Raw genomic sequence first — 25,489 nt, 5'->3', positions numbered from 1 at the left:
TATGTATATTTATATGTATGCAGAAAGAATTTATAAATATGATTATATTACAGAACGTCGGACAAATAGATGGGCAGGGGAAATCACCCATAATCCTACTATCCTAGGACAATTTTATTAATATTTTAGTACAGCTCCTTTTTTTTTTTTTTTTTTTTTTTTTTGCGGTACGTGGGCCTCTCACTGTTGTGGCCTCTCCCGTTGTGGAGCACAGGCTCCGGACGCGCAGGCTCAGCGGCCATGGCTCACGGGCCCAGCCGCTCCGCGGCATGTGGGATCTTCCTGGACCGGGGTACGAACCCGTGTCCCCTGCATCGGCAGGCGGACTCTCAACCACTGCACCACCAGGGAAGCCCTACAGCTCCTTTTGTTATTTTTCTATGTATACCTGGTTGTCATAATGTTGTATTGATAATTTTGTATTCTATTTCATATAATATGTCTTAAGTCATTTTGTGCTATTATATTTCCTACTAGTTCTTAGTCTTAAGAGCACAAAAGCTGCTGTAAGCATCAAGTTTAAGGATGTTACCTTAAGCTTTTTTTCTTTCCAACATTATATTATGAAAATGTTCAAACATACAGAAAAGTTGAAAGAATTGTAGTCAATACCTATATAACCACGACCTAGAGTCTACAGTTAACATTTTACTCTACTTCTGTAATCACATATCTGTTCATCTATCATTCCATCTTATTCTTTTGCTGCATTTCAAAGTGAAATGCAGACATGAGTACATTCCCCTTTAAATATTTCAGTATTTAATATTTGTTTATAGTTTTTTTCCTTTTGAGGTAAAATTACATACAATCAAATCACAAAAATCCTGAATTTTTAAATAAAAGTAATAAAATCAAATCACAACAATTTTGAATTTTTAAATAAAAGTAAAAAAATTTAAGTAAAAGTAAAAATCTTGAATTTTTAAATATTTAATAAAGTGTTTTATACTTAAATTAGAATTAATAAATTGGCTGTGACATTTTTAAAGAATGCTAGAAGTACCAATTTTGAAGGATTTTATTTTAGTAGACCTCATTAGAGATGCTAAGCACTGTTAATTTTATGATTTGATATTGAGAAATAGAAGCTTGATCTTCATCATGTGTCACCAAAATGAGCTTCCTAAAATTGAGGCTGCTGTAACTTTTGTTTTAAATTTATAAACTGTCCTTTTATGAATTTCATGACCCATTAGTGGGGCCTGTCAGTACATGTTTGAATTACCTGTCAAAGACCTGTAGAACGGCTTGTATAATAAAGAGCTTCACTGTAAGTCCTTTCTATTCAAAGACTTGAAGAGTAAATAACTTAATAAATATATGCACCTTTTCAGTATGGCAATGCATCATAGTCAACAAAAATCTTTGTCTCTGGGCTTCCCTGGTGGCGCAGTGGTTGAGAGTCTGCCTGCCGATGCAGGGGACACGGGTTCGTGCCCCAGTCCAGGAAGATCCCACATGCCGTGGAGCGGCTGGGCCCGTGAGCCATGGCCGCTGAGCCTGCGCGTCCGGAGCCTGTGCTCTGCAACGGGAGAGGCCACAACAGTGAGAGGCCCTCATACCGCAAAAAAAAAAAATCTTTCTCTCTGATTATAATCATTAATTGATGAATGAGTTGTGGAAGAATTTTGTGGGGTTGGATTTAGTTATGTGTAGACTGATGAAGTGTCCATAAAACAAAGGTAGTTAATACCCTCAACAGAGCCATGTTCTCAACTGCTAACATAAATTAGGTTTTCCTCTGCTTAACAAGATTAAAATAATCATAGAGTGCAGAGAGGTTATTTGTTGGTTAAAATCTAGAGAGGTTTTTGCACTTTTTTGGAAAGACTAAGATGGTTCATTTTATGCATTTGTTTACTTTCTTAGCTTTGGTCAAGTATTGATATATGTTCTTCCAGTTATTAATGCAGTTGAAAACATACGGTTATCACCTAGTGATTTTTCTAGATTTTAATTTGTATCTAGAATAGCAGTAGGTAGACACAAAGCCGATATTCTAGTGACCTACTTTGTCAGAAGCTGCGTTATCAGAGGTAGAAGTTACACAAGAGTCATAATTATATATTTCAGAATGAAGTTAGGGAGTCACAATATGAAAATCTGTACTAAGGTTGTTATGAACCCCAAACACTCACTGTTGTATACATCTGGAAGTCTTGGGGCAGGTGAAGGGAGTTTTGGTTTAATGTTGGGTGGAGTAGGTGAGAGACTGAACCTTGGTCAGGCTAGGAAGGAGGTGAGAGGGAGGAGGAGAGCCTGCCAGTCTCCGGAGAAGAGTAAGCTGGGGCAGGTGGACCTGGACCGAGGCTCCTTTGACTTCTCAGGTGCTGGGACTAGGCATCTAGGATGAGAAGGTTGGCTAGTGAAGTTGATGTTAGACTGAGTGCCTCAGCCACATTTGCATTTAATCCTTTATTTCTCACTGAAGAGATATAGACAGGGCCTCCCTACCCCCCACCCGGTCTTTCCCCATACTGAAAGGGGGATGAGGTGGGTGATGAGCCCCAGAAGACACTGGAGCCCACATGCTCTGAGGAAACAACTGCTGCCTAGGCTGCAGAAGAGTGAAAAACCACAGCGAGCATTGAAGGAAGGTAGCTTAATCACACAAGTTTACCTTTGATGGGCATTTGGCTGGAGGCAAAATAAGCTGTGGGTGGAGATATTTTTGTGATACACATACCTGCTACCTTGCTGTTATGTATCACAAAAAAACTAAGGTTTTCTTCTCCCTAATATTTCTCATATACATTTTCTAAAATCAAAAATTAATTGAGAGAAGGTTCCCTTTCATTCCTATGTTTCACCCTAGCTTCGCTTAGTGTCTCTTAGGGGTCCTAGTATAGGGAGATAAACATTCTGTTTGATGTTGGGATGCATAGGTTTTTGTCTTCCAGTGGGTGACTGAGCAGCTCTGTGACATTGGGCAGGTCACCTGACCATGACTTTGGGGCCCAAATTAACTGGTAGTTCTTCCTGGCTCTGTCAGTCTGCTTCAATTGGTCATATGTTGATAACTATTGAAGCTGGCTTGACAGGTTCATCATAGGCTCCTCTGAACTTTTGTATATATTTGAGATTTTCTATTATAAAAAATGAAAATTTTAAAATTTAAATTGGTCTAAACTAAGCAAAAAATTTTAAAGTAAGCTAAGAAAGTTAAAAAACAAAATTAAATTGGCCTCAGAATTTTAAGTCTGTCATCTTTTTAGCTGAAACTCACCACTTCATATTGTCCAAGTCATTTTCCATTTTATCATGTATTCCTTCAGCGGGTATTTTTTGAGGACCTACCCTGTGAGACAATCTGTTAGGGTGCCCTGGGACTATGGATCCACATAGGATTAGGTTTCTTCTCCTCTGGTCTTATAGACCACGGGATGACATTGGTAATACCACGGCACAGTGGAGTGAATGTGTGAGGTGGTGTGCGACTCCACCATCCAAAGAATTGAGATTTACAGCTGCTAGGGTTCTTCATGATGATGTTTCAGGCTCTGAAGATAAATCCAGAAGAGAGCCCTGAGATAATGTCTTAAATAATAGCAGGACCACCAGAAAAAAATAATACCTCTTCATATGACAAAAATCAATCAGATGGATACATTTTGGCGTGTGGGTGTACACGTGTATGTATTTACTTATTTATTTACATCACTAACAGCCATATATCCAAAACTGCTCCAAGGTTATGAGGGGCTTACAGATATTCTTTAAAAAATTAAACTCCTCTAACAAGATGGTCTTAAGTGCCTATTTTTAACTTCTCAGAGGAAAAGCTTCCGTCTGACTTTTCATGCTCCCTGCTCTCAAACCAGCCCTGTCGAGACGACTCCCTGCCAAGGCAGAAACATGGACGAGTGATTATGCCACAGGTTGATGCCACTGATGTGGTTTCCTTGACTCATCAGAAAGAATTTCATTAGAAGGCCCATATCCTTTCTCTCCTCCTAATTTGCTCCAAGCTTCTCACTGTGTATCTGATAACTAGTAAGAGACATTTAGTGAAATGTCTAGAAGCTAGAATGCTAGAAGCTAGAATGGCCCTGTAACAACCTCCACTAACAAGAGAATTACAAATGTTCTCTGTTTAAAGGGGTTTAATGGTACAAAAATCCTGTTCCATACCCAAATAACAGCTTTAAAAATTTTTTTACAGGAGAAAAATAAGATGTTTAAATGAAACTATAAAAATGATCTATCTATAAGGGGAAATCAGTTGGTAATGGTTTTTATTGCAGTCTCAGTTTCTCCCAAGACGAAACCAGCTGATAAAGGCTTCTAATTTTTCACCAGGTAATTAGTAAAATTTACTTGTAATTTTTTATTACTGGCATAACTCTCATCCCCACTCCAAGTCCAACTCTCAATTCATAGGAGTGCTGTGGTATACTCTGAAGCTACACTTAATTCCTGAAATTTTAGTGTTTAAACCTGTTATCAGTTAAAAAATGTACTCTAGAGACACCCTACAACAAGATTTTTAATAAAAAATATCAGTGATCATCCTTCGAGAAAATACACATGAAAATAGTATAACCTGAAATTTAGTCTTTTAAAAATAATTATACTTTTGCTATAAGGAAAAGTTTCTAGAAACTTTAGAATGCAAAATGTTCTAGGTATTTCCATTTATAGGTTTAATCACCTCTTTGTTCATATTTTCCTTTTTATATTTCCCATGACATTACTGATCAACAAGTTAAGAATTTCACGAAATACCCCCAATACAAGTAGTTAAGCTGAAAAGATCAAATGTTCTCATTTGAGATGCGTTTTAGACAGTTTTAAAAATTAAAATATAGCCAACACCTGTATTCTAATACTACATCTACTTCCGGTCTGATTAAATCTTCCAGGTTCTCTGTTCCCTCCCACCACCCCACCCCGATTTTCCTTCTCTGTTTAAGGATATTTCCCCTGACATTCACTTGAGTGTTGTGCATAATAACTAAGAAAACATTAAAAAGCTAGCTACATTAAACCTTAATTTCCTCTTCTACACATTAAGATCCATCCACAAAACCAACTGCCTGGCAAAACAACAGTAACAAAAACCCAGCCACCAAAACTAATGGATAATCCCCTGCCCTCTGGAAGCTTATAATAGATAACAAAATCTGTATGACACATGTAAAGTTTTCCTTTCTCGGTTTTCTTCCAGCTAATAACTATCACAAAGCACTTTCCGAGTCATTAGTTTGCTCATGTCTTCCTAAGGACACATTTAGAATTTTTGGAGTTGAGGGAAAAGGATTAGGGAGACTGACACTCCCTTAATTCAGCATCTCATTACTTTTTTCACAAAAGTCCCCTAACTGGCTTTGTCAACCGCAACACCCTTCCAAGACACCTGATAGAAGGCAGTCTTCTGGCGGCCAGAACTGAGCCTCCCACCCTCTCCCATCAGCTAATCCTGTCACATCAGGCTGGCAGTGTGGCGGTCTTACCTTCACACCTCCTGCCCTTCTATTTCCTTTCCCCAGACTGCTCAGATCACACAGCTCAAAGTTCCTGGGTGTGTTTTCTGCCTTTGTTAACCTATAAATGTAAAATGTCTTTCATTGCATCTCCACATGTCTAAAACACACCAATCTTCAAAGCCTAGCTCACACGTCAACTCCTGAAACTTGTTTTTCGGGAAGAGCCAAAAGCTATTCAGAGTTAAATGCAGAGGAGTAAGATGGGTATAAGCCATTTAGTGCCATTTTGGGTCCAAAATGAGGAATAAATATAAATAATGAGGCATTTTCTTCTGTGACGCATAAACTGCCTCCAGATGAAGAATATGAGTAGTTTTAAGCAGGAGTAGCATTATTGGATTAAAGTAAACTTTCCCACTAAGACATTTGGAAGGATTATGTTCATAGGAATGCTTAACCTCTGGGATGAAAAGCAAAACAACCAAGACATCCATTGTCTCGATATCATGACACCGACCCATAGGGCTATTGCAAAGATTAAATGAGATAATGTTTGTAAGCTCTGAGCCCCTTCATTTGGCATGAATAATTGTTAGTTATTTGTCATAATCATGGCTTTATAATGGTACTTAAAGGTCAGGAAAGCTCTTAATGAAAGTTGTAAAGATTCAAAAAGCATTAAAATGGTAAGATGGTTGGGGTTATATAATAAATGGTAGTATTTCTTTAAGGATATATTTAGGGTAAACACTGTCATTGCTCCTAATGATCATAACTTTGATAACAGCTAAGACTATTTTCTGAGAGTTCAGTGAGACTTTGTAAGTGATTAAATTAATCTCAACAGAATTTGATTTCAAAATACTATTCTCAGCTTCTCATTATTGACATGGAGGTTTAAGGACCTTTATGAAGTCAGAGACGTTATTATGTTTGATATCAGCTTTTAAAGTATGGTAGTATTTCAAGATAGTGTAAGCTTGCTGGCTTTACAATTTTATGGACATTTGGGAGTAGAAAATAATGATTACTTTTTGCATATTGAGTGTCTTTAATGCCTTGCTGTATTTTTTGAAGTAAAAATTGTTTAGCTTAGAACTTTGAGGATTTTATTATTGAAGTGGCAGATATTTAATGATCTCTGATTTGAAAAGGAGAACTCAAAACCGTGTACCTATAGCTATTTTCTCCTACTCATTATTGTACATGTTTTATGGCATACAATTTAGTGCCTTAATTATAAGAAAAGATAAACATCTTTTTAGTTTTATAGCTATCTTGATTAACTTCTAAAGTTATTTTCTCAGTAAAATAGTCTCAAATTTAGTTAAACATTTACAAATTATTCTAGGGTTGCTTCTAGCTATTCCACAGAGAGACAGATGTCACATGATTTGGTTGCTGTTGGCAGGAAAAGTGAAAACTTTCATCCAGTGTTTGAACATCTTGACTCAACTCAGAATACTGAAAACAAACCTACAGGAGAATTTGCTCAGGAAATCATAACTATAATCCATCAAGTTAAAGGTTGGTATATTTCGCACATACATTAGGGATAACAAAAATAATGTACTGACTTTTCACAAGACATAGGTAAATATCTGTGATATTGTAGTAGTAATTAATATTTCATTATAAGTTAGATCATTAATTAGGAAATCTGTTGAAGAGAGTAGCACGTATTAATTCAAGCCTAGTTCTTGAATTATATGTAGTTCTTTATATGTAGTTCCAATAACTTGATACTTCAACTCATAGTAGATTACAAATTGAAAGTTATAAAGGAAGAGGTTGGCTGTTGCAAAAGACAGGTGTACTGAGAGCAGAAAGAAACAATAACTGATAACTGAATAGGAAGGAGGAAATAACAAAAACCAGATATGAAACTCAAGAAACTCAAGAAATCTGGAAGTATAGGTCATTTGGTCATATTCTTAAAGCCCCTGAGGGCATTACTGGTACTTTGTGCCATAAGGCTGTTGCTAAGCGATCAATAGAAGATTCCAGTTTGATTTGTTACACATGATGACATGAGGACATTGCATAATAAATACTTCAGAGGTTTACACTGAGATGTTGTGTTTTGCTTTTGCTTCTGGCCAGTTTCCATTAATTGGAAAACTTAGTCATGTAAAATAACTTTCCTTATTGATGCTGCATAAATAAGGCAGTTGTGGGTATTATAAACTGGGGTCTTTCGAGAATTTCAAAATTTATAATTTTATATTTCTTACTAGATAACTGTGTTAATCTTTTTTACCTTCATAAGACATATTTTGCAAATGAATTATTTTCTCTGCAGCCCTCAAACTAAGGCATATATTTACTTTAAAGCATGCAGTTTGAAACAGTTCACCTTCTCAATTCCAGCCCCTCTTACCCAAAAGAAGTGTGATTCTTGGCAGACAGGGAGCTGGTATTGCAGAAAAATTCAGGAGATCGTCCCAGAACAGGAACAGTAAGCTAGGGAAAAGGATTGCTTTAGCATTCTCGTGGGTCAAGTGTATTATCTTTCTCTTTATTCTGTTAAAAGCTTGTAGCATAGCCACTTTCAGAATGTCTTCATGAACTTCAGTTAATGTTAAAGTAAAATGGCATTAGGAGGCCTTCTGTGATATGTAAACATAACATTTAACATTTGTTCAGAATTGTTTTGATGTTTCAGGGTTGTTTTGGGATTTATTTTTTACTCTAGGTGAAGAGTAGAGCTCTATACCAGCTTTACTTCCTAGATGTAGGAAGATCTTACCTTGGAGAAGAAAGGTCCTCTCTTTGAGAAAGCCACTATCTTTTCCCCCCCGGCAAGTAAGCAGACATGTCAAATAGGAACAGAATCTTTGAGTTCATAAATCTGTTTACTGTTGCTTGGGCTTGGGAAAGGGTGTGAGCGCTACAAATTAGTCTGTGGAATAAGCTTAGGTCCCATATGTTTTCAAGAGAAAACAGGTTGGATGTTTTCTAATAGTCCCTTCTTCCTGTGCTTATTATATATAATCTTTTAAGTGGAATCAGTTTTACATTGAGATAAAACTTTTTTTTCCCTTTTGCAGCAGATTATTTTCCATCACTTGGAATTACTCTACATGAGCGTTTCTCAAAAATGCAAGTTACACAAGCTGCAGATGTAAATGAATTTAAATTGAACTCAGATCCAGAAATTCACAGGTAATGAGTGATTATTGTATGCCCATTTAACTCATGGGTATGAGCCTCAGAACAGATTGTGGGAAGGTGCTGCCTGCCTCCTGGGCTTGCTGTAGACTCTAGAACTGCATTTCCTGCCTAAAAACAGGACTAACCCAAGCAGGTACTGGGCCAGTGCACTTTGATAGACTAGGTTGTATTGAAGCCATGACTAGCATTGTTTAAATGTGTAGGAGTTTGAAAATATTTACCTACCTAACTTTGATTCTGCTGTGTCTATAGTAATTGCCTACTGAAGTTAACACTGGAAGATGAAAGACAGTTGTCGAGCCATTGAAATCATGGGTTGCTTCATGTGGTCAGAAATGGCTGTTCTGAGGGCAGCCGGATGAAAACCTATGTCTTCTGCTGGCACCTGTCCAAACAGGTGGCGCGCCCTGTCTTGTGAGCTGAGTTGAATCAATGTTAGAATGCGGTAGATCACCGGAGCCAGGTTTAAGGTTACACAGACTAGTGATTTGAGAACCACTGAGGCGTCACTGTGATGTTGTTTACAGGATATGTATGTCCTGGGAGACTGCCGTATAGGTGAAAAACCACCTGGTAGCAGATTTCTTTTTCTTCCTCCAAAACACACCAGCTTTATTTCAAAATCCATTCTGTAATAATGGAATCAAGGTATCAGTGTATAACATAATTATTTAATTGTAATATGCCTTTATTATTTTAGGAGAATAGATATGTCTTTGGCCGAACTTCAGAGTAAACAAACTATGGTATATGATTCACAGCAGGTAAGTGAATGTAATTTTTGATGAGAGATTATCTTATTGTTGGTATACTAATGGGAAAGGGAACTGGTCATTGGGAGTATAAAAGGTAGTTAAAGTGGGTGAGGAAGAATGATTGAGACCCAGGAATCTGAAATTTACAAAGCTCTCCAAGTGACTCTAGTTATCAAAAGGTTGCAGAGAGAACACTGGCAAAAGACAAAAATATGCCCTAGGAGAGACAATCCCTAAGGGTAACAGCTTTGTAAAATTGACATAGAGTTATAGTGTTTAATGTTCATTTAAATTTCACACTGTAAAGCTTGCAGAAAGTATGTTTGATACCTGTTTTTTCCAAAGCAGTCATGTGGGATATATTTTTAAGTTGTATGTAGAATGAATGCAAAGGAACTTAGTTTCATTTGACACTGCTCTTCTGTTTACTGAAGATTGTGTGAAAGGTTCTATGGAATATGAACTAGAAAAATAATGGAAATAATACTGAATTTTTTTTATTGTTCCCACCCATACCACCTCCCTCCCTGCCATTTCTTTGCTAATTAGAAAAACTATCTTAACTAGCCCAGGGGGAAGAAAACTGGCTCTTGTTTTAGAAGAAATATATCAAGTTCTAAAAGAACTGCTAATTTATTCATTGTGAGTGAAGAGTTTTTATAGAGGAGAGATTTTAATACATTTGTGATAGAATATATAAATAATATTTTCACTTGTGAATGGTTACAGATTTATTGTACTTATGGAGATAGGTTAGTTTATTGAATAAATGATACTTTCAGAAAATTTCTGCTCATCAAAGTACTGTAATAAACTTATAGGAAATTTGAGGATTTTTAAAAAATCACCTCTAATTCAACCACTTAAGACAAAATATTATTTGATCATCTTTCCTTGCAGTCTTATGTCTAGCACTTTAACATACACTATCACAGTACATGTAGTTTTGGATGCTTTATCTTTTTACTTAAACTATAGTAACATTCCTTTTATGTAAAATCTCTGAACTCCCAATGACCTTTTTATAATTGAGGCTTTGTAAGTTTTAATTAACTTTTTTCAGTAAGTGTTTTTCCATGGTTACTTCCACATAGTCTACATTATCATAATTTAAATGCTTGTACATTATTCCTATGACTTAAATTTACCACAAAGTTATTCTTCCCTTCTCCTTTAAATTTTTTTTCACACTTAAGTTACTTTCATTTTATGGTTATTTTTTAAATATAATATTTTGAATATACTTGGGTAGATAGACTTTTCTTTGGTATAGAGTCCCAGAAGTGGGATTCTTGGTTCAGTGTTATGAACTTTTCTGACTTTGTATTGTCAATTGTGTCTCAAAATATTTTTATCAGTTTACACTAGCATGAGCAGAATGAGTACAAGGTAACTTATTTAGGACTTTTACTTAAGGTTCTTGTTCGATACGGTCTTTATGCAACTAACAGTAATGTGAATGGTTTGTCTTCTGTCAAAATTCCTCAGACTCTGGTCAAAATAATAGATCCAAATGACCTACGACATGACATTGAAAGAAGGAGAAAAGAACGGTTACAGAATGAAGATGAGCACATTTTTCACATAGCTAGTGCTGCAGAGAGGTAATCAGTAGATGAAAAACATCCTGTTATCAGACAGCTTTTGGTTTTAGCATATTTTCCAATTTTCTGTGTGTGATGTTAATTTTCACTTTAGTGTAGGAATTTAATTCTTCAAATCCATTTTACATGTTTAAGTGAAATCTGTTAAAATGTTTCAAAGTTATTCAGTGGTCATCATATGCTATTTCATTGAAACAATAAAAATTATGGGGTAGGTGAGTATTTGAGGTCTTTGTAATCTAGAGGGAAGTGTAATAGCTTTTTTTAATATTAGCAGGAGCCAAGACCAGCAAATTTATGGACTGTTTGGCTCGAGCTGATTGAAACTCTGACACATTCTGCCCTTTAGATTCTGGTAGTCTTTGAATGTTGCAAAATTTCCTGAGGTCAGTGCCATCCTCTTTCAGAACTCTTTGTGGATGTCTGTCCGTGAAACAGAGGCAGGTGTTGTAGAAAATGCAGAAGAGACCTGAGTTTGAATCCTACTTCTGCCAGTTTACAAGCTGTTTGCTCTTGGGCAAACTTGCCTAGTTTCTGGAGCCTTTTCCTCTATAAAATGAGAATAACCAATTTATGTTGGACAGGTTAGAAATATTAAATGGACTGGCACATGTGAAGTACTTATGCCATGAGTGGCAAATTGATTGTCAGTAGATCCTTGTTTTTCTTTCCCAACCCTGTACCTCTTTTTAGGGGCTCTGAGTATTCTAGATTGGTCCCAGTTTATCCCTAGTCCTGAGAAATATGTAGAACTCATGGCAACTCTAGGACCTCATATGATTATGAGATTTAATTTAATGGGAAAAAATTTCCAGTTCACTCAAGGGTCCTTAAACTATTTGGATCTCCCAGAAGGTGAGAATGTATGAATAGGAAGGACCAGTGCTAATTCTCTTTCCATAGTCCTTAGTTTCAAAAATTAAAATATTTGACTAGACTTATAAGTCATGTCTATGGCTAACTAGGTCAAGATACATGGAGCTTGTTTAAAACTGGACCTGATACTGACAGTAAGTTTGGGACTAATTAAAAGATAGCAAAACCGTGTGCTGAGGCATATGAAACAATTGAAAATAGTTAAAATCTTGTCCCTTGGTGGGTGAGTCTCCAGTTTCCTAATATGACACAGCATGACTGTGCTCTTTAGTGACACAAGCTCTCAGTCATGCTTTTCTTGACTACTCAGCAAGTGTGAGAAACTCAGTGTACCAAGAAAAAGGTTTTTTAAAACAGATTTAAGATAATCAACATATTATAAAGACCATGTACGGCCTCAGAATATATCTTTACCCTTTGAGGTGATGAAGAGCTTGAGCAATGGAGTTAACACCTGAGTTCAACTCCTGGCTCTGTAGATACCTAGCTATGTGACTGACTGACCTTGGGCAAGTCACTTAATCTCTGTTTTCTCAGCGTAAAATAGAGATAAGAAATATACTTACCTCACGGTAGTGGTGAAGATTAAGTAAAGTGATGCATGTAAACTACAGAGAAGTTGGTCAGCATTAAGTATTATTAATGTTAGCTTTGAGGATGATGTTGTAGGGTGCAAAAATGTCCTCCTGCAAGGTGTCTTTTTCTGGATCCGTTGAACTGTTTTATTCATATTGGATGGCTGGTGTGGCATGGTGGAGCCATGAGGTGTTTTTTTTTTTAATTCAGATACTACTGACCATAAAATTCACCTTTTGAAAGTGAAGAATTCAGTAGTTTTTAGTATAATCACAAGTTGTGCAACTATCACCACTATCTAATTTCGAAACATTTTCATCATCCCAAAAAGAAACCCTGTGCAATTAGTTGTCACTCCCTATTTCTCCGTCCTCCCAGCCCCTGACAGCCACTAATCTACTTTCTGTCTGTATGGATTTGCCTATTCTTGACATATAATTGCAATCATATAACAGGTGGCCTTTTGTGACAGGCTTCTTTCATGTAGTATAATGTTTTTTATGTTCCTCCATGTTGTAGCATGAATATTCCTTTTATGGCTGAATAACCTCCCACTGTGTGGATACACCACATTTTGTTTATCCATTCACCGGTTGATGGATATTTGGGCTGTTTCCACTCTTTGGCTGTTGTGAATAATGGTGCTGTGAATATTTGTATGCAAGTTTTTGTGTGGATATATTTTTCACTTCTCTTCTGTATATACCTAGGATTGGAATTGCTGGTTCATATGATAACTAAGTTTAACTTTTTGATGAGCTGCCAGGCTATTTCCACAGTGGGTGCACCATTTTACATTCCCACCAGCAGTGTATGAAGGTTCCATTTTTAACACATCCTCACCAGCAGTTGTTATTGTTCATCCTTTTAAAAAAATAATATGGAAGCTTTAATCTCTCACTTTATCCTAATTCAATTTCCTTGTTAACATAAGAAAAACATTTTATCTTAAAAATTCAATTTATCAAAATTGACCTCATTAATATTTTTGCATAAACCTTTTTAATCAAGTCAGTGTATAGATTTCCATAGATATTCAGAAGAAATGAAATATGAGGAAATTATAAATAATAGGATGTAGCTCTTTCCCTCCTGTGTGATTTTTTTTTCCCCTTAAAAGTTGTATGCAGACTCTGTGTCTATGTTTGCTCACCATTGTATTCCTACTGCTTTGGGCTCAATTCATCTTTGTTGAATGAATGAAGACTTCCCAAAGGTGTAGACAGGACAGAAGATACTGAAATTGTAATGCATTTAGATCTTGATCACTTTTTATTCCCTGATACCTTAAAACCTTTCCCAAGCAAGCCTCACACCAGGGCATTTTGTCTTTTCTCTAAGACCCTGTTGTTCTCTATTTTTTCCCACTTTCGACCAGCCTCTTACCCTAAAGTCTCCATGTCTCCTCCTGACACACTGTTTCTCCCTCTTATCACCAGCATTACTAAGTTCCCTACACTGTCATTGAGGTGCTGTGTTATACGGGCGTGGTATGTGTGTGATAAAGCAGCTTCAAAATAGTATCAGTAGACTTTAAGAGGACATCAAACTGCCTAGATTTTCTTTTTAGCTAGGCAAGTTATAGAAAACATCAGTTTTTATTTTTGCTGTTGTAACAATCTATAAGCTACTGAACTAGAGTTAACTTTATAAAGATCATTTATTCATCTATTCAACAAATATGTATATATTAATGTCTATGTTCTAGTCAGTGTTCTAAACACTGACTTAGAACACTGAATTTGCACCATTTTAAGCATACAATTCATTGGCATTAAGTACATTCACAGTGTTGTGCAACCATCACCACTACCCACGTCCAGAATTTTTCATCTTCTCAGACAGAAATTCAGTACCAGTTAAACAGTAACTCCCAACCCCCAGCCCCTGATGCCTCTATTCTTTCCATCTCTATGAATTTGCCTATTCTGAATGCCTCATACATATATAAGTAGAATCATGCAATAATTGTCCTTTTCAGTCTGGCTTATTTCACGTGGCATAATGTTTTCATCCATGTTGTATCATGTGTCAGTATTTCATTAAAATAATTTATTCCTTTATAAGGCTGAATAATATTCCATTGTATGGATACACCACATTTTGTTTCTCCATTTTTGTGTTGATGGACATGTGGGTTGTTTCCATATTTTGGCTATTATGAATAATGCTGTTATGAACACCAGTGTTGTCATTTTTTTGATTATAGCCATCCTAGTGGGTTTTAAGTAGTTTCTTGTAGTTTTGATTTGCATTTCCCTGATGACTAATGGTATTGAGCATTTCTTCATGTGCTTTTTGTGTGTCTTCTTTGGAGAAATATCTATTCAAATCCTTTGCCATTTTTTAAATTGGATTATCATATTTTTATTATTGAGGTGTAAGAGTTCTTTATATATTCTGGGTACTACCCGTTTGTCAGATATATGCTTTGCAAAGAGGATTTTTTAGAGTCTATTGTTTTGTTTATAGAAGTAGTACATGCCAATGGTGAACATTTGGAAAAATATAGTAAAGTATAAAAACAAAAATATAAGGCATTCTTCCTTTCACCAGTCAGGGATGATTACTGTTAATATTTAGTACATTTCATATCATTTATTTTTTCCAGGCATATATGTGTATATTTTAAACAAGTGACATTATTCTCAGTATATGACTTCGCCCCCTACTCTTTTGACTTACTATCATATCATGAACATTTTGACAGAATATGGGGTTTTTTAACATTTCAGAAAATCCTGAGTGGCTGTTCTATGTCAGGTTCTGGGGTCAGAGCTGGGACCACAGAACGAACCATCCACAGTGCCTCCTGTGAAGGGATCGCACCTTGCTTGGTGAGAAGGTGCACCAGTAGTTACAAACACTTGTGAAGACCTCAAAGTGCCACATGTGCACATAGCAGGGACACCTAGTCCACCTCAGAGGGGTCTGGGAAAGCCTTCTTGGAACAGGTGCAAGTGGGGCTAAATCTTGAGGTTGATCTGAGTTGGAAGGAAATTATAGCAGAAGGCACCCAATGGGCCAGTGCGTAGAGGCAGGCGAGTTTGTGGTGTGTGCCGAGAGCTGCATGGAGCTGATGTTCCCGCAGCTCGGTGTGGGTGTTGCAGAGATTAGGATGGAGCAGCCAGCAAGGCTGCAAGGGCGTGCGCCGGAAGAGTCTTGGGGGTCAGTGAGGAGGAGTGTGGATTTGGTCCCCATGTCACTGGGGGTCCTGTGGGAGGAGTGTAGCAGGGCTGAGGCTGTGAGCCGTTTGTTCGCCACAGAGCAGGAAGGGTCTGAGGACCACTGTGGGAGAGGTGGGATGTGACAGGGAGAGGACCCCCCAAGGGCTGTGGGAATGAGGCCCTGGGGTTAGAGGAGAAAGAAGCCCAGGGAAGGAGCTCCCTCCCAGGTAGGGCTGGCCAGGAATAGCCCTTGGCGGCCTCTGGGCCTCACTACAACAGGAGAGGGGAGCCAGCAGTATCAGAGGCCCCAGCTCTGCCAGTGAGCAGGCCTGAGCCACTCACTGGCCTCTTCTCTGGAGCTTTCACCACTGAGTCTCTTGGCAAGAGGGGCTGTCCCGTGCTGCCAAAGGCTCAAGAGCCGTGACTATCTTCCTTCAGGAAACATATGTTCTACATATGTATGGTTTCGGGGGTTACAGCCCTAGGAAGCCTGTCCTTGGACTTCAGATTAAGAACCCTGGTCCTAGGAATATGGTTTTCCTCCTATCGCTTACTGCCAACTTGGCTAAATAATGTTTTTTGACAAATGAGAGTTTTAGCCCCGGTAAATATTATTTGTAATTTTAGTAGTGATAGATCATTGAGATTTTTTTTTTTTACTGTTGCGCTGCTTTAATTGTTTCCAAAGGATGTAATTTGATTTCTCTTGTTTATTTGTCAGATAAATGTAAACTAATAAAAGATTCTTATTTTTCTCTCTTTCATTTTATTAGGAGCGATCAGCATTCCAGTTTTTCAAGGTTGAAGAATACTCATGTTGATGGATTCCAAAAACCTACATGTTTGGTAAAATCAAATTTTAGAAAATTTATTCAGCAACCTTACTTGGTAAGATTGCAGTTCCAACTTTTTTATTTTTGTATGTTCCATTTTCCTTCTCACATGTATCTATAGGTACAGGGATCACCAATATTTTTCATAATGTTTGTAACTGTTCATTAAGTAAGTGTTATGATTCTGTTGTTCAGTGTTAAGATTCTGTTGAGGCTTATAGTTATTATGACCAAAGAAATGATCATCTCATTTGATTTATCAGGATTTTATTGCACTTATTATAGTACTAGCTTTCTTAAGTTTTTTTGAAACAACTTTATTAAGGTATATTTTACATACCATAAAATTCAACCATGTAAGGTATACAATTTAATGACTTTTTGTAAATTTACCAAGATGTGTAACCATCACCATAATCCAGTTTTAGGACATTTTCGTGACCCCTATTAGAACCCTCAGGGCTATTTATTTATTCCGTGTTCCCACCCACAGCTAACAACTAATCTACTTTCTGTGTCTAAAGATTTGCCTTTTCATAGGGCAGTTCACAGAGTGGCAGCTGGCTTCCATAAGAGCAAGTGACAGCTAGAAAGATGGAAGTCAGAGTCGATTTGTAACCTAATCTCAGAAGTGACATCCATACTTCCACCATACTCCATTTGTAAGAAGCAAGTCACTAGATACAGACCACACTCAAAGGAAGGGAATAGCGTAAGGGCCTGGATACTGGATGATTGGGAGCCTGGTCAGAAGCCGCCTGGTACAGTCTTCCCACTGGCCCCCAGTGATTCACATCCCTTCATGTGCAAAATACACGCCCTCCCTCTCAAGGTCCCCCAAAGTCTCATCTCATTACAAGTGTCTTTATGCACTTATTCAAATGTATAGGCTTAGCATAAACTCAAGATGACTACTAGGAAAGGGGTTTTATATGACTTTTCTTAAACTGGGGAGAGAAATAGAGGTGTGAAAGAGGAAGATTTGTGAGAAATACAGACTCCATAGCAAATGGAATAAATAGAAGGTTATAAGACTATTGATTTTGGAGAAAGAAACCATCTTCAAACTGGGCCCCATCGGGCTTCCCTGGTGTCGCAGTGGTTAAGAATCCGCCTGCCGATGCAGGGCACACGGGTTCAAGCCATGGTCTGGCAAGATCCCACATGCCGCGGAGCAACTAAGCCCGTGCGCCACAACTACTGAGCCTGCGCTGTAGAGCCCGTGAGCCACAACTACTGAGCTTGCGTGCCACAACTACTGAAGCCCACGCGCCTAGAGCCCGTGCTCCGCAATGAGAGAAGCCCCCGCAATGAGGAGCCTGCACACCTCAACGAAGAGTAGCCCCCGCTCGCTGCAACTACAGAAAGCCCGCATGCAGCAATGAACGCCCAACGCAGCCCAAAATAAATAAAAATAAAAATAATCAAAAAACCAAAGGAAGCAACCACCACCTTTAGGGAAGAAAGCGTAGAGCTCTAGAAGCTTAGAGAAAGGCCGCTGTGAGCTGGGTGTGGACCTCCGAGGAGTGGGGGCTGCCCAGCTGGAGCTGGCTGTGTCAAAAAAAAAAAAAAACAAAAAACTGGAGGCTGAACCAAAGGACCACTGCCAGGATGAAAAGCAGAAAAACAAACATACAGGAAGGAGCAACCCCGCCTCCTCTCTTCCAGCCTTCCAGTCTCCCTCCAGTGTCCCTGTGGGCGGGATCTAAGTGGGAGCTGGCTTCAAGGACTGACTCCCAGTCCAAACCCCAAGTCGAGTATAGAGTGTGAGTTGGGAGTCTGAGACAAAGCTTAGGTACTAAGCAGCACACATCCCATCGGGGTGCACTGGTAAATGGAATAGACAGAGCAGCCCCCAGGAGCCCACCACCAATGATCCCGTCCCCTCACCTGATGATGAAGTGTGGCCCACATTAATGCTGACTGAAAAGATACTTCCTATTTGATCGAATGGCTTCCTGAATGGAGGAAAATCAGCCTGCGTGAATGCCCACAACGTGTAAATATTGTACCAAGAATGTTATCATATGCATCCTAACATTTAATCTTTACAGAATAGTCCGTTCTGCTAGAACGCAACATAGGCATTCTTAAAAAAAAATTGGCCCCGTCTTTTCCGCTCCCATCAAAGGTTTCAGGTTCTTTGTAGTTACAGTCTTAATACTCTGCCTTCTGATACTTTCCTAGTCATGGCAGGAGCATCTACTCAAAGCAGGTAACTGATTCAGCAGCACCTGACTCCTATAGCATTGAGAATTTGTGTTCTCAGACAGTGGCAACTCTTTAGCAACTCCTAGTAATAATGGGTTTGTTTCTCTTCTGGATGCCTGAATAAATACTAGATTTACGGTCCATTTTCTAAAAGGCACCCATTGTGTTATACAGGAGTATGTATTTTGTTACACTTCTCACATTCATGAATTAAACCAACCCCTCACAAACTAGCATGGGTTACATGAAGGAAGATGTGTCTATGTTCATACAGCTAAGCTACATGCTACATGTTTTGTGTTCTTAATCCCAGGCATTTAAAACGTGTATTTTTGGGGGACTTCCCTGGTGGTCCAGTGGTTAAGACTCTGTGCTTCCAGTGTAGGGGGAGTGGGTTTGATCCCTGGTCGGAGAACTAAGATCCCACATGCCACACAGTGTGGCCAAAAACAAACAAAACCATGTATTTTTTGAATGGTAAAATGAACTTTTAAGAATAAAATTTAAAGTATATTAACCATACGAATACTTTTTTCATGCAGAATTATACTATGCAGAGAAAAGACGTCATTACTCACAAACCATTTGGAATTGAGGGAAACCATCAAAATACAAGAGGCTTTAGAAGAACTTTTAAGGTAGAGTGTTATTCTCCATCTAATTCTAGCTTTGGGTTTTTGCTTTGAACATAATGTTCTAAGTGTTAGTAAATTAAAAGCTCTTTTTGTTATATTTCAAATAGTAGCTTTAAATTAGTATTTCTGGATTATAGTTAACTGTAATCAGGTTAATGATGGCCCCTTTCCTCAGGACTTGATTTTCAAATATTTTTTTTTATCAGTGGAACCCTTTTTCAAATATTACATGGAAACTCAAATACATAAAAGAGATCCAGATGGAGTGGCTCTAGGTGGAGAGGTGGGCAAGGTCCCAGACCTTCCCTTTATTTTTTTTATTTATTATTATTTTTTTTACATCTTTATTGGAGTATAATTGCTTTACAATGGTGTGTTAGTTTCTGCTTTATAACCAAGTGAATCAGCCATACACATACATATGTTCCCATATCTCCTCCCTCTTGCGCCTCCCTCCCTCCCACCCTCCCTACCCCACCCATCCAGGTGGTCACAAAGCACCGAGCTGATCTCCCTGTGCTATGCACTGCTTCCCACTAGCTATCTATTTTATTTTATTTATTTTTTACATCTTTATTGGAGTATAATTCCTTTACAATGGTGTTTCTGCTTTATAACAAAGTGAATCAGTTATACATATACATATTTCCCCATATCCGCTCCCTCTTGCGCCTCCCTCCCTCCCACCCTCCCTACCCCATCCATCCAGGTGGTCACAGAGCACCGAGCTGATCTCCCTGTGCTATGCGGCTGCTTCCCACTAGCTATCTATTTTATGTTTGGTAGTGTATATATGTCCATGCCACTCTCTCGCTTTGTCACAGCTTACCCTTCCCCCTCCCCATATCCTCAAGTCCATTCTCTAGTAGGTCTGTGTCTTTATTCCTGTCTTACACCTAGGTTCTTCATGACATTTTTTTCTTAAATTCCATATATATGTGTTAGCATACGCTATTTGTCTTTCTCTTTCTGACTGACTTCACTCTGTATGACAGACTCTAGGTCCATCCACCTCATTACAAATAGCTCAATTTCGTTTCTTTTTATGGCTGAGTAATATTCCATTGTATATATGTGCCACATCTTCTTTTTTTTTTTTTTTTTTTTTTTTTTTGCTGTACGTGGGCCTCTCACTGTTGTGGCCTCTCCCGTTGCGGAGCACAGGCTCCGGACGCACAGGCTCAGCGGCCATGGCTCACGGGCCCAGCCGCTCCGCGGCATATGGGATCCTCCCAGACCGGGGCACGAACCCGTATCCCCTGCATCGGCAGGCGGACTCTCAACCACTACGCCACCAGGGAGGCCCCCACATCTTCTTTATCCATTCATCCGATGATGGACACTTAGGTTGTTTCCATCTCCTGGCTATTGTAAATAGAGCTGCAATGAACATTTTGGTACATGACTCTTTGAGTTATGGTTTTCTAAGGGTATATGCCCAGTAGTGGGATTGCTGGGTCATATGGTAGTTTTATTTGTAGTTTTTTAAGGAACCTCCATACTGTTCTCCATAGCGGCTATACCAATTCACATTCCCACCAGCAATGCAAGAGTGTTCCCTTTTCTCCACACCCTCTCCAGCATTTATTGTTTGTAGATTTTTTGATGATGGCCATTCTGACTGGTGTGAGATGATATCTCATTGTAGTTTTGATTTGCACTTCTCTAATGATTAATGACGTTGAGCATTCTTTCATGTGTTTGTTGGCAATCTCTATATCTTCTTTGGAGAAATGTCTATTTAGGTCTCCTGCCCATTTTTGAATTGGGTTGTCTGTTTTTTTGTTATTGAGCTGCATGAGCTGCTTGTAAATGTTGGAGATTAATCCTTTGTCATTTGCTTTGCTTGCAAATATTTTCTCCCATTCTGAGAGTTGTCTTTTCATCTTGTTTATGGTTTCCTTTGCTGTGCAAAAGCTTTGAAGTTTCATTAGGTCCCATTTGTTTATTTTTGTTTTCATTTCCATTCCTCTAGGAGGTGGGTCAAAAAGGCTCTTGCTGTGATTTATGTCATAGAGTGTTCTGCCTATGTTTTCCTGTAAGAGTTTGATAGTTTCGGGCCTTACATTTAGGTCTTTAATCCATTTTGAGCCTATTTTTGTGTATGGTGTTAGGGAGTGTTCTAATCTCATACTTTTACATGTACCTGTCCAGTTTTCCCAGCACCACTTATTGAAGAGGCTGTCCTTTCTCCACTGTACATTCCTGCCTCCTTTATCAAAGATAAGGTGACCATATGTGCGTGGGTTTATCTCTGGGCTTTCTATCCTGTTCCACTGATCTATATTTCTGTTTTTGTGCCAGTACCATACTGTCTTGATTACTGTAGCTTTGTAGTATAGTCCGAAGTCAGGGAGCCTGATTCCTCCAGCTCTGTTTTTCGTTTTCAAGATTGATTTGGCTATTCGGGGTCTTTTGTGTTTCCATACAAATCTGAAATTCTTTGTTCTAGTTCTGTGAAAAATGCCAGTGGTAGTTTGATAGGGATTGCATTGAATCTGTAGATTTCTTTGGGTAGTAGAGTCATTTTCACAATGTTGATTCTTCCAATCCAAGAACATGGTATATCTCTCCATCTATTTGTATCATCTTTAATTTCTCTCATCAGTGTCATAATTTTCTGCATACAGGTCTTTTGTCTCCTTAGGTAGGTTTATTCCTACATATTTTATTCTTTTTGTTGCAGTGGTAAATGGGAGTGTTTTCTTGATTTCACTTTCAGATTTTTCATCATTAGTGTATAGGAATGCCAGAGATTTCTGTGCATTAATTTTGTATCCTGCTACTTTACCAAATTCATTGATTAGCTCTAGTAGTTTTCTGGTGGCATCTTTAGGATTCTCTATGTATAGTATCATGTCATCTGCAAACAGTGACAGCTTTACTTCTTCTTTTCCAATTTGGATTCCTTTTATTTCCTTTTCTTCTCTGATGGCTGTGGCTAAAACTTCCAAAACTATGTTGAATAATAGTGGTGAGAGTGGGCAACCTTGTCTTGTCCCTGATCTTAGTGGAAATGGTTTCAGTTTTTCACCATTGAGGACGATGTTGGCTGTGGGTTTGTCATATATGGCTTTTATTATGTTGAGGAAAGTTCCCTCTGTGCCTACTTTCTGCAGGGTTTTTATCATAAATGGCTGTTGAATTTTGTCAAAAGCTTTCTCTGTGTCTATTGAGATGAACATATGGTTTTTCTCCTTCCTTTTGTTAATATGGTGTATCACGTTGATTGATTTGTGTATATTGAAGAATCCTTGCATTCCTGGAATAAATCCCACTTGATCATGGTGTATGATCCTTTTAATGTGCTGTTGCATTTTGTTTGCTAGTATTTTGTTGAGGATTTTTGCATCTATGTTCATCAGTGATATTGGCCTGTAGCTTTTTTTCTTTTTGACATCCTTGTCTGGTTTTGGTATCAGGGTGATGGTGGCCTCATAGAATGAGTTTGGGAGTGTTCCTCCCTCTGCTATATTTTGGAAGAGTTTGAGAGGATAGCTGTTAGCTCTTCTCTAAATGTTTGAAAGAATTCTCCTGTGACGCCATCTGGTCCTGGGCTTTTGTTTGTTGGAAGATTTTGTATCACAGTTTCAATTTCAGTGCTTGTGATTGGTCTGTTCATATTTTCTATTTCTTCCTGATTCAGTCTTGGCAGGTTGTGCATTTCTAAGAATTTGTCCATTTCTTCCAGGTTGTCCATTTTATTGGCATAGAGTTGCTTGTAGTAATCTCTCATGATCTTTTGTATTTCTGTAGTGTCAGTTGTTACTTCTCCTTTTTCATTTCTAATTCTATTGATTTGGGTCTTCTCCCTTTTTTTCTTGATGAGTCTGGTTAATGGTTTATCAATTTTGTTTATCTTCTCAAAGAACCACTTTTAGTTTTATTGATCTTTGCTATCATTTCCTTCATTTCTTTTTCATTTATTTCTGCTCTGATCGTTATGATTTCTTTCCTTCTGCTAACTTTGGGGTGTTTTTGTTCTTCTTTCTCTAATTGCTTTAGGTGCAAGGTTAGGTTGTTTATTCGAGATGTTTCCTGTTTCTTAAGGTAGGATTGTATTGCTATAAACTTCCCTCTTAGAACTGCTTTTGCTGCATCCCATAAGTTTTGGGTCATCATGTCTCCATTGTCATTTGTTTCTAGGTATTTTTTGATTTCCTCTTTGATTTCTTCAGTGATCACTTCGTTATTAAGTAGTGTATTGTTTAGCCTCCATGTGTTTGTATTTTTTACAGATCTTTTCCTGTAATTGATATCTAGTCTCATAGCGTTGTGGTTGGAAAAGATACTTGATACAATTTCAATTTTCTTAAATTTACCAAGGCTTGATTTGTGACCCAAGATATGATCTGTGCTGGAGAATGTTCCATGAGCACTTGAGAAAAATGTGTATTCTGTTGTGTTTGGATGGAATGTCCTATAAATATCAATTAAGTCCATCTTGTTTAATGTATTTTTTTTTTTTTTTTTTTTGCGGTACGTGGGCCTCTCACTGTTGTGGCCTCTCCCATTGCGGAGCACAGGCTCCGGACACACAGGCTCAGCGGCCATGGCTCACAGGCCCAGCCGTTCCGCAGCACGTGGGATCCTCCTGGACCGGGGCACGAACCCGTGTCCCCTGCATCGGCAGGCGGACTCTCAACCACCGCGCCACCAGGGAAGCCCCTAATGTATCATTTAAAGCTTGTGTTTCCTTATTTATTTTCATTTTGGATGATCTGTCCATTGGTGAAAGTGGGGCGGTAACGTCCCCTACTATGAATGTGTTACTGTCGATTTCCCCTTTTATGGCTGTTAGTATTTGCCTTATGTATTGAGGTACTCCTATGTTGGGTGCATATTTACAATTGTTATATATTCTTCTTGGATCGATCCCTTGATCATTATGTAGTATCCTTCTTTGTCTCTTCTAATAGTCTTTATTTTAAAGTCTGTTTTGTCTGGTATGAGAATTGCTACTCCAGCTTTCTTTTGGTTTCCATTTGCATGGAATATCTTTTTCCATCCCCTTACTTTCAGTCTGTATGTGTCCCTAGGTCTGAAGTGGTTCTCTGGTTGACAGCATATATATGGGTCTTGTTTTTGTATCCATTCAGCCAGTCTGTGTCTTTTGGTGGGAGCATTTAATCCATTTACATTTAAGGTAATTTTCAATATGTGTGTTCCTGTTCCCATTTTCTTAATTGTTTTGCATTTGTTATTGTAGGTCTTTTCCTTCTGTTGTGTTTCTTGCCTAGAGAAGTTCCTTTAGCATTTGTTGTAAAGCTGCTTTGGTGGTGCTGAACTCTCTCAGCTTTTGCTTGTCTGTAAAGGTTTTAATTTCTCCATCAAATCTGAATGAGATCCTTGCTGGGTAGAGTAATCTTGGTTGTAGGTTTTTCTCCTTCATCACTTTAAATATGTCCTGCCAGTCCCTTCTGGCTTGCAGAGTTTCTGCTGAAAGATCAGCTGTTAACCTTATGGGGATTCCCTTGTGTGTTATTTGTTGTTTTTCCCTTGCTGCTTTTAATATGTTTTCTTTGTATTTAATTTTTGACACTTTGCTTAATATGTGTCTTGGCGTGTTTCTCCTTGGATTTATCTTGTATGGGACTCTCTGTGCTTCTTGGACTTGATTAACTATTTCCTTTCCCATATTAGGGAAGTTTTCAACTATAATCTCTTCAAATATTTTCTCAGTCCCTCTCTTTTTCTCTTCTTTTTCTGGAACCCCTATAATTCGAATGTTGTTGCGTTTAATGTTGTCCCAGAGGTCTCTGAGTCTGTCCTCAGTTCTTTTCATTCTTTTTTCTTTATTCTGCTCTGCAGTAGTTATTTCCAGTATTTTATCTTCCAGGTCACTTATCTGTTCTTCTGCCTCACTTATTCTGCTATTGATCCCTTCTAAAGTATTTTTAATTTAATTTATTGTGTTGTTCATCGTTGCTTGTTTCATCTTTAGTTCTTCTAGGTCCTTGCTAAATGTTTCTTGCATTTTCTCTATTCTTTTCCCAAGATTTTGGATCACCTCTACTATCATTATTCTGAATTCTTTTTCAGGTACACTGCCTATTTCCTCTTCATTTGTTAGGTCTGGTGGGTTTTTACCTTGCTCCTTCATCTGCTGTGTGTTTTTCTGTCTTATCATTTTGCTTATCTTACTGTGTTTGGGGTCTCCTTTTTGAAGCCTGCAGGTTCGTAGTTCCCGTTGTTTTTGGTGTCTGTCCCAGTGGCTAAGGTTGGTTCA

General features: G+C 38.2%; 1 protein-coding gene across 8 annotated transcripts in view; it reads left to right on the top strand.

The window, feature by feature from the left end:
* Nucleotides 1-25,489, top strand: part of BCLAF3 (BCLAF1 and THRAP3 family member 3) — a 64,955-nt gene that overhangs the window by 23,771 nt on the left and 15,695 nt on the right. For 5 of the 8 annotated variants that reach the window (XM_082609967.1, XM_082609968.1, XM_082609970.1 and 2 more), the window contains 6 exons: nucleotides 6,781-6,956; nucleotides 8,480-8,594; nucleotides 9,304-9,367; nucleotides 10,847-10,962; nucleotides 16,355-16,469; nucleotides 19,168-19,263. In XM_082609967.1, the coding sequence (XP_082466093.1) occupies nucleotides 6,781-6,956; nucleotides 8,480-8,594; nucleotides 9,304-9,367; nucleotides 10,847-10,962; nucleotides 16,355-16,469; nucleotides 19,168-19,263 (682 nt within the window). The remainder of the gene's footprint in view (nucleotides 1-6,780; nucleotides 6,957-8,479; nucleotides 8,595-9,303; nucleotides 9,368-10,846; nucleotides 10,963-16,354; nucleotides 16,470-19,167; nucleotides 19,264-25,489) is intronic. The other 3 variants (XM_082609969.1, XM_082609971.1, XM_082609972.1) reach the window with 3 other exon arrangements.

This window comes from Mesoplodon mirus, assembly GCF_964341445.2.
Source record: "Mesoplodon mirus genome assembly, chromosome: X".
Taxonomy (NCBI): domain Eukaryota; kingdom Metazoa; phylum Chordata; class Mammalia; order Artiodactyla; family Ziphiidae; genus Mesoplodon; species Mesoplodon mirus.
The sequence above is the reverse complement of the archived record's forward strand: the minus strand, read 5'-3'. Positions and strand labels throughout refer to the sequence as shown.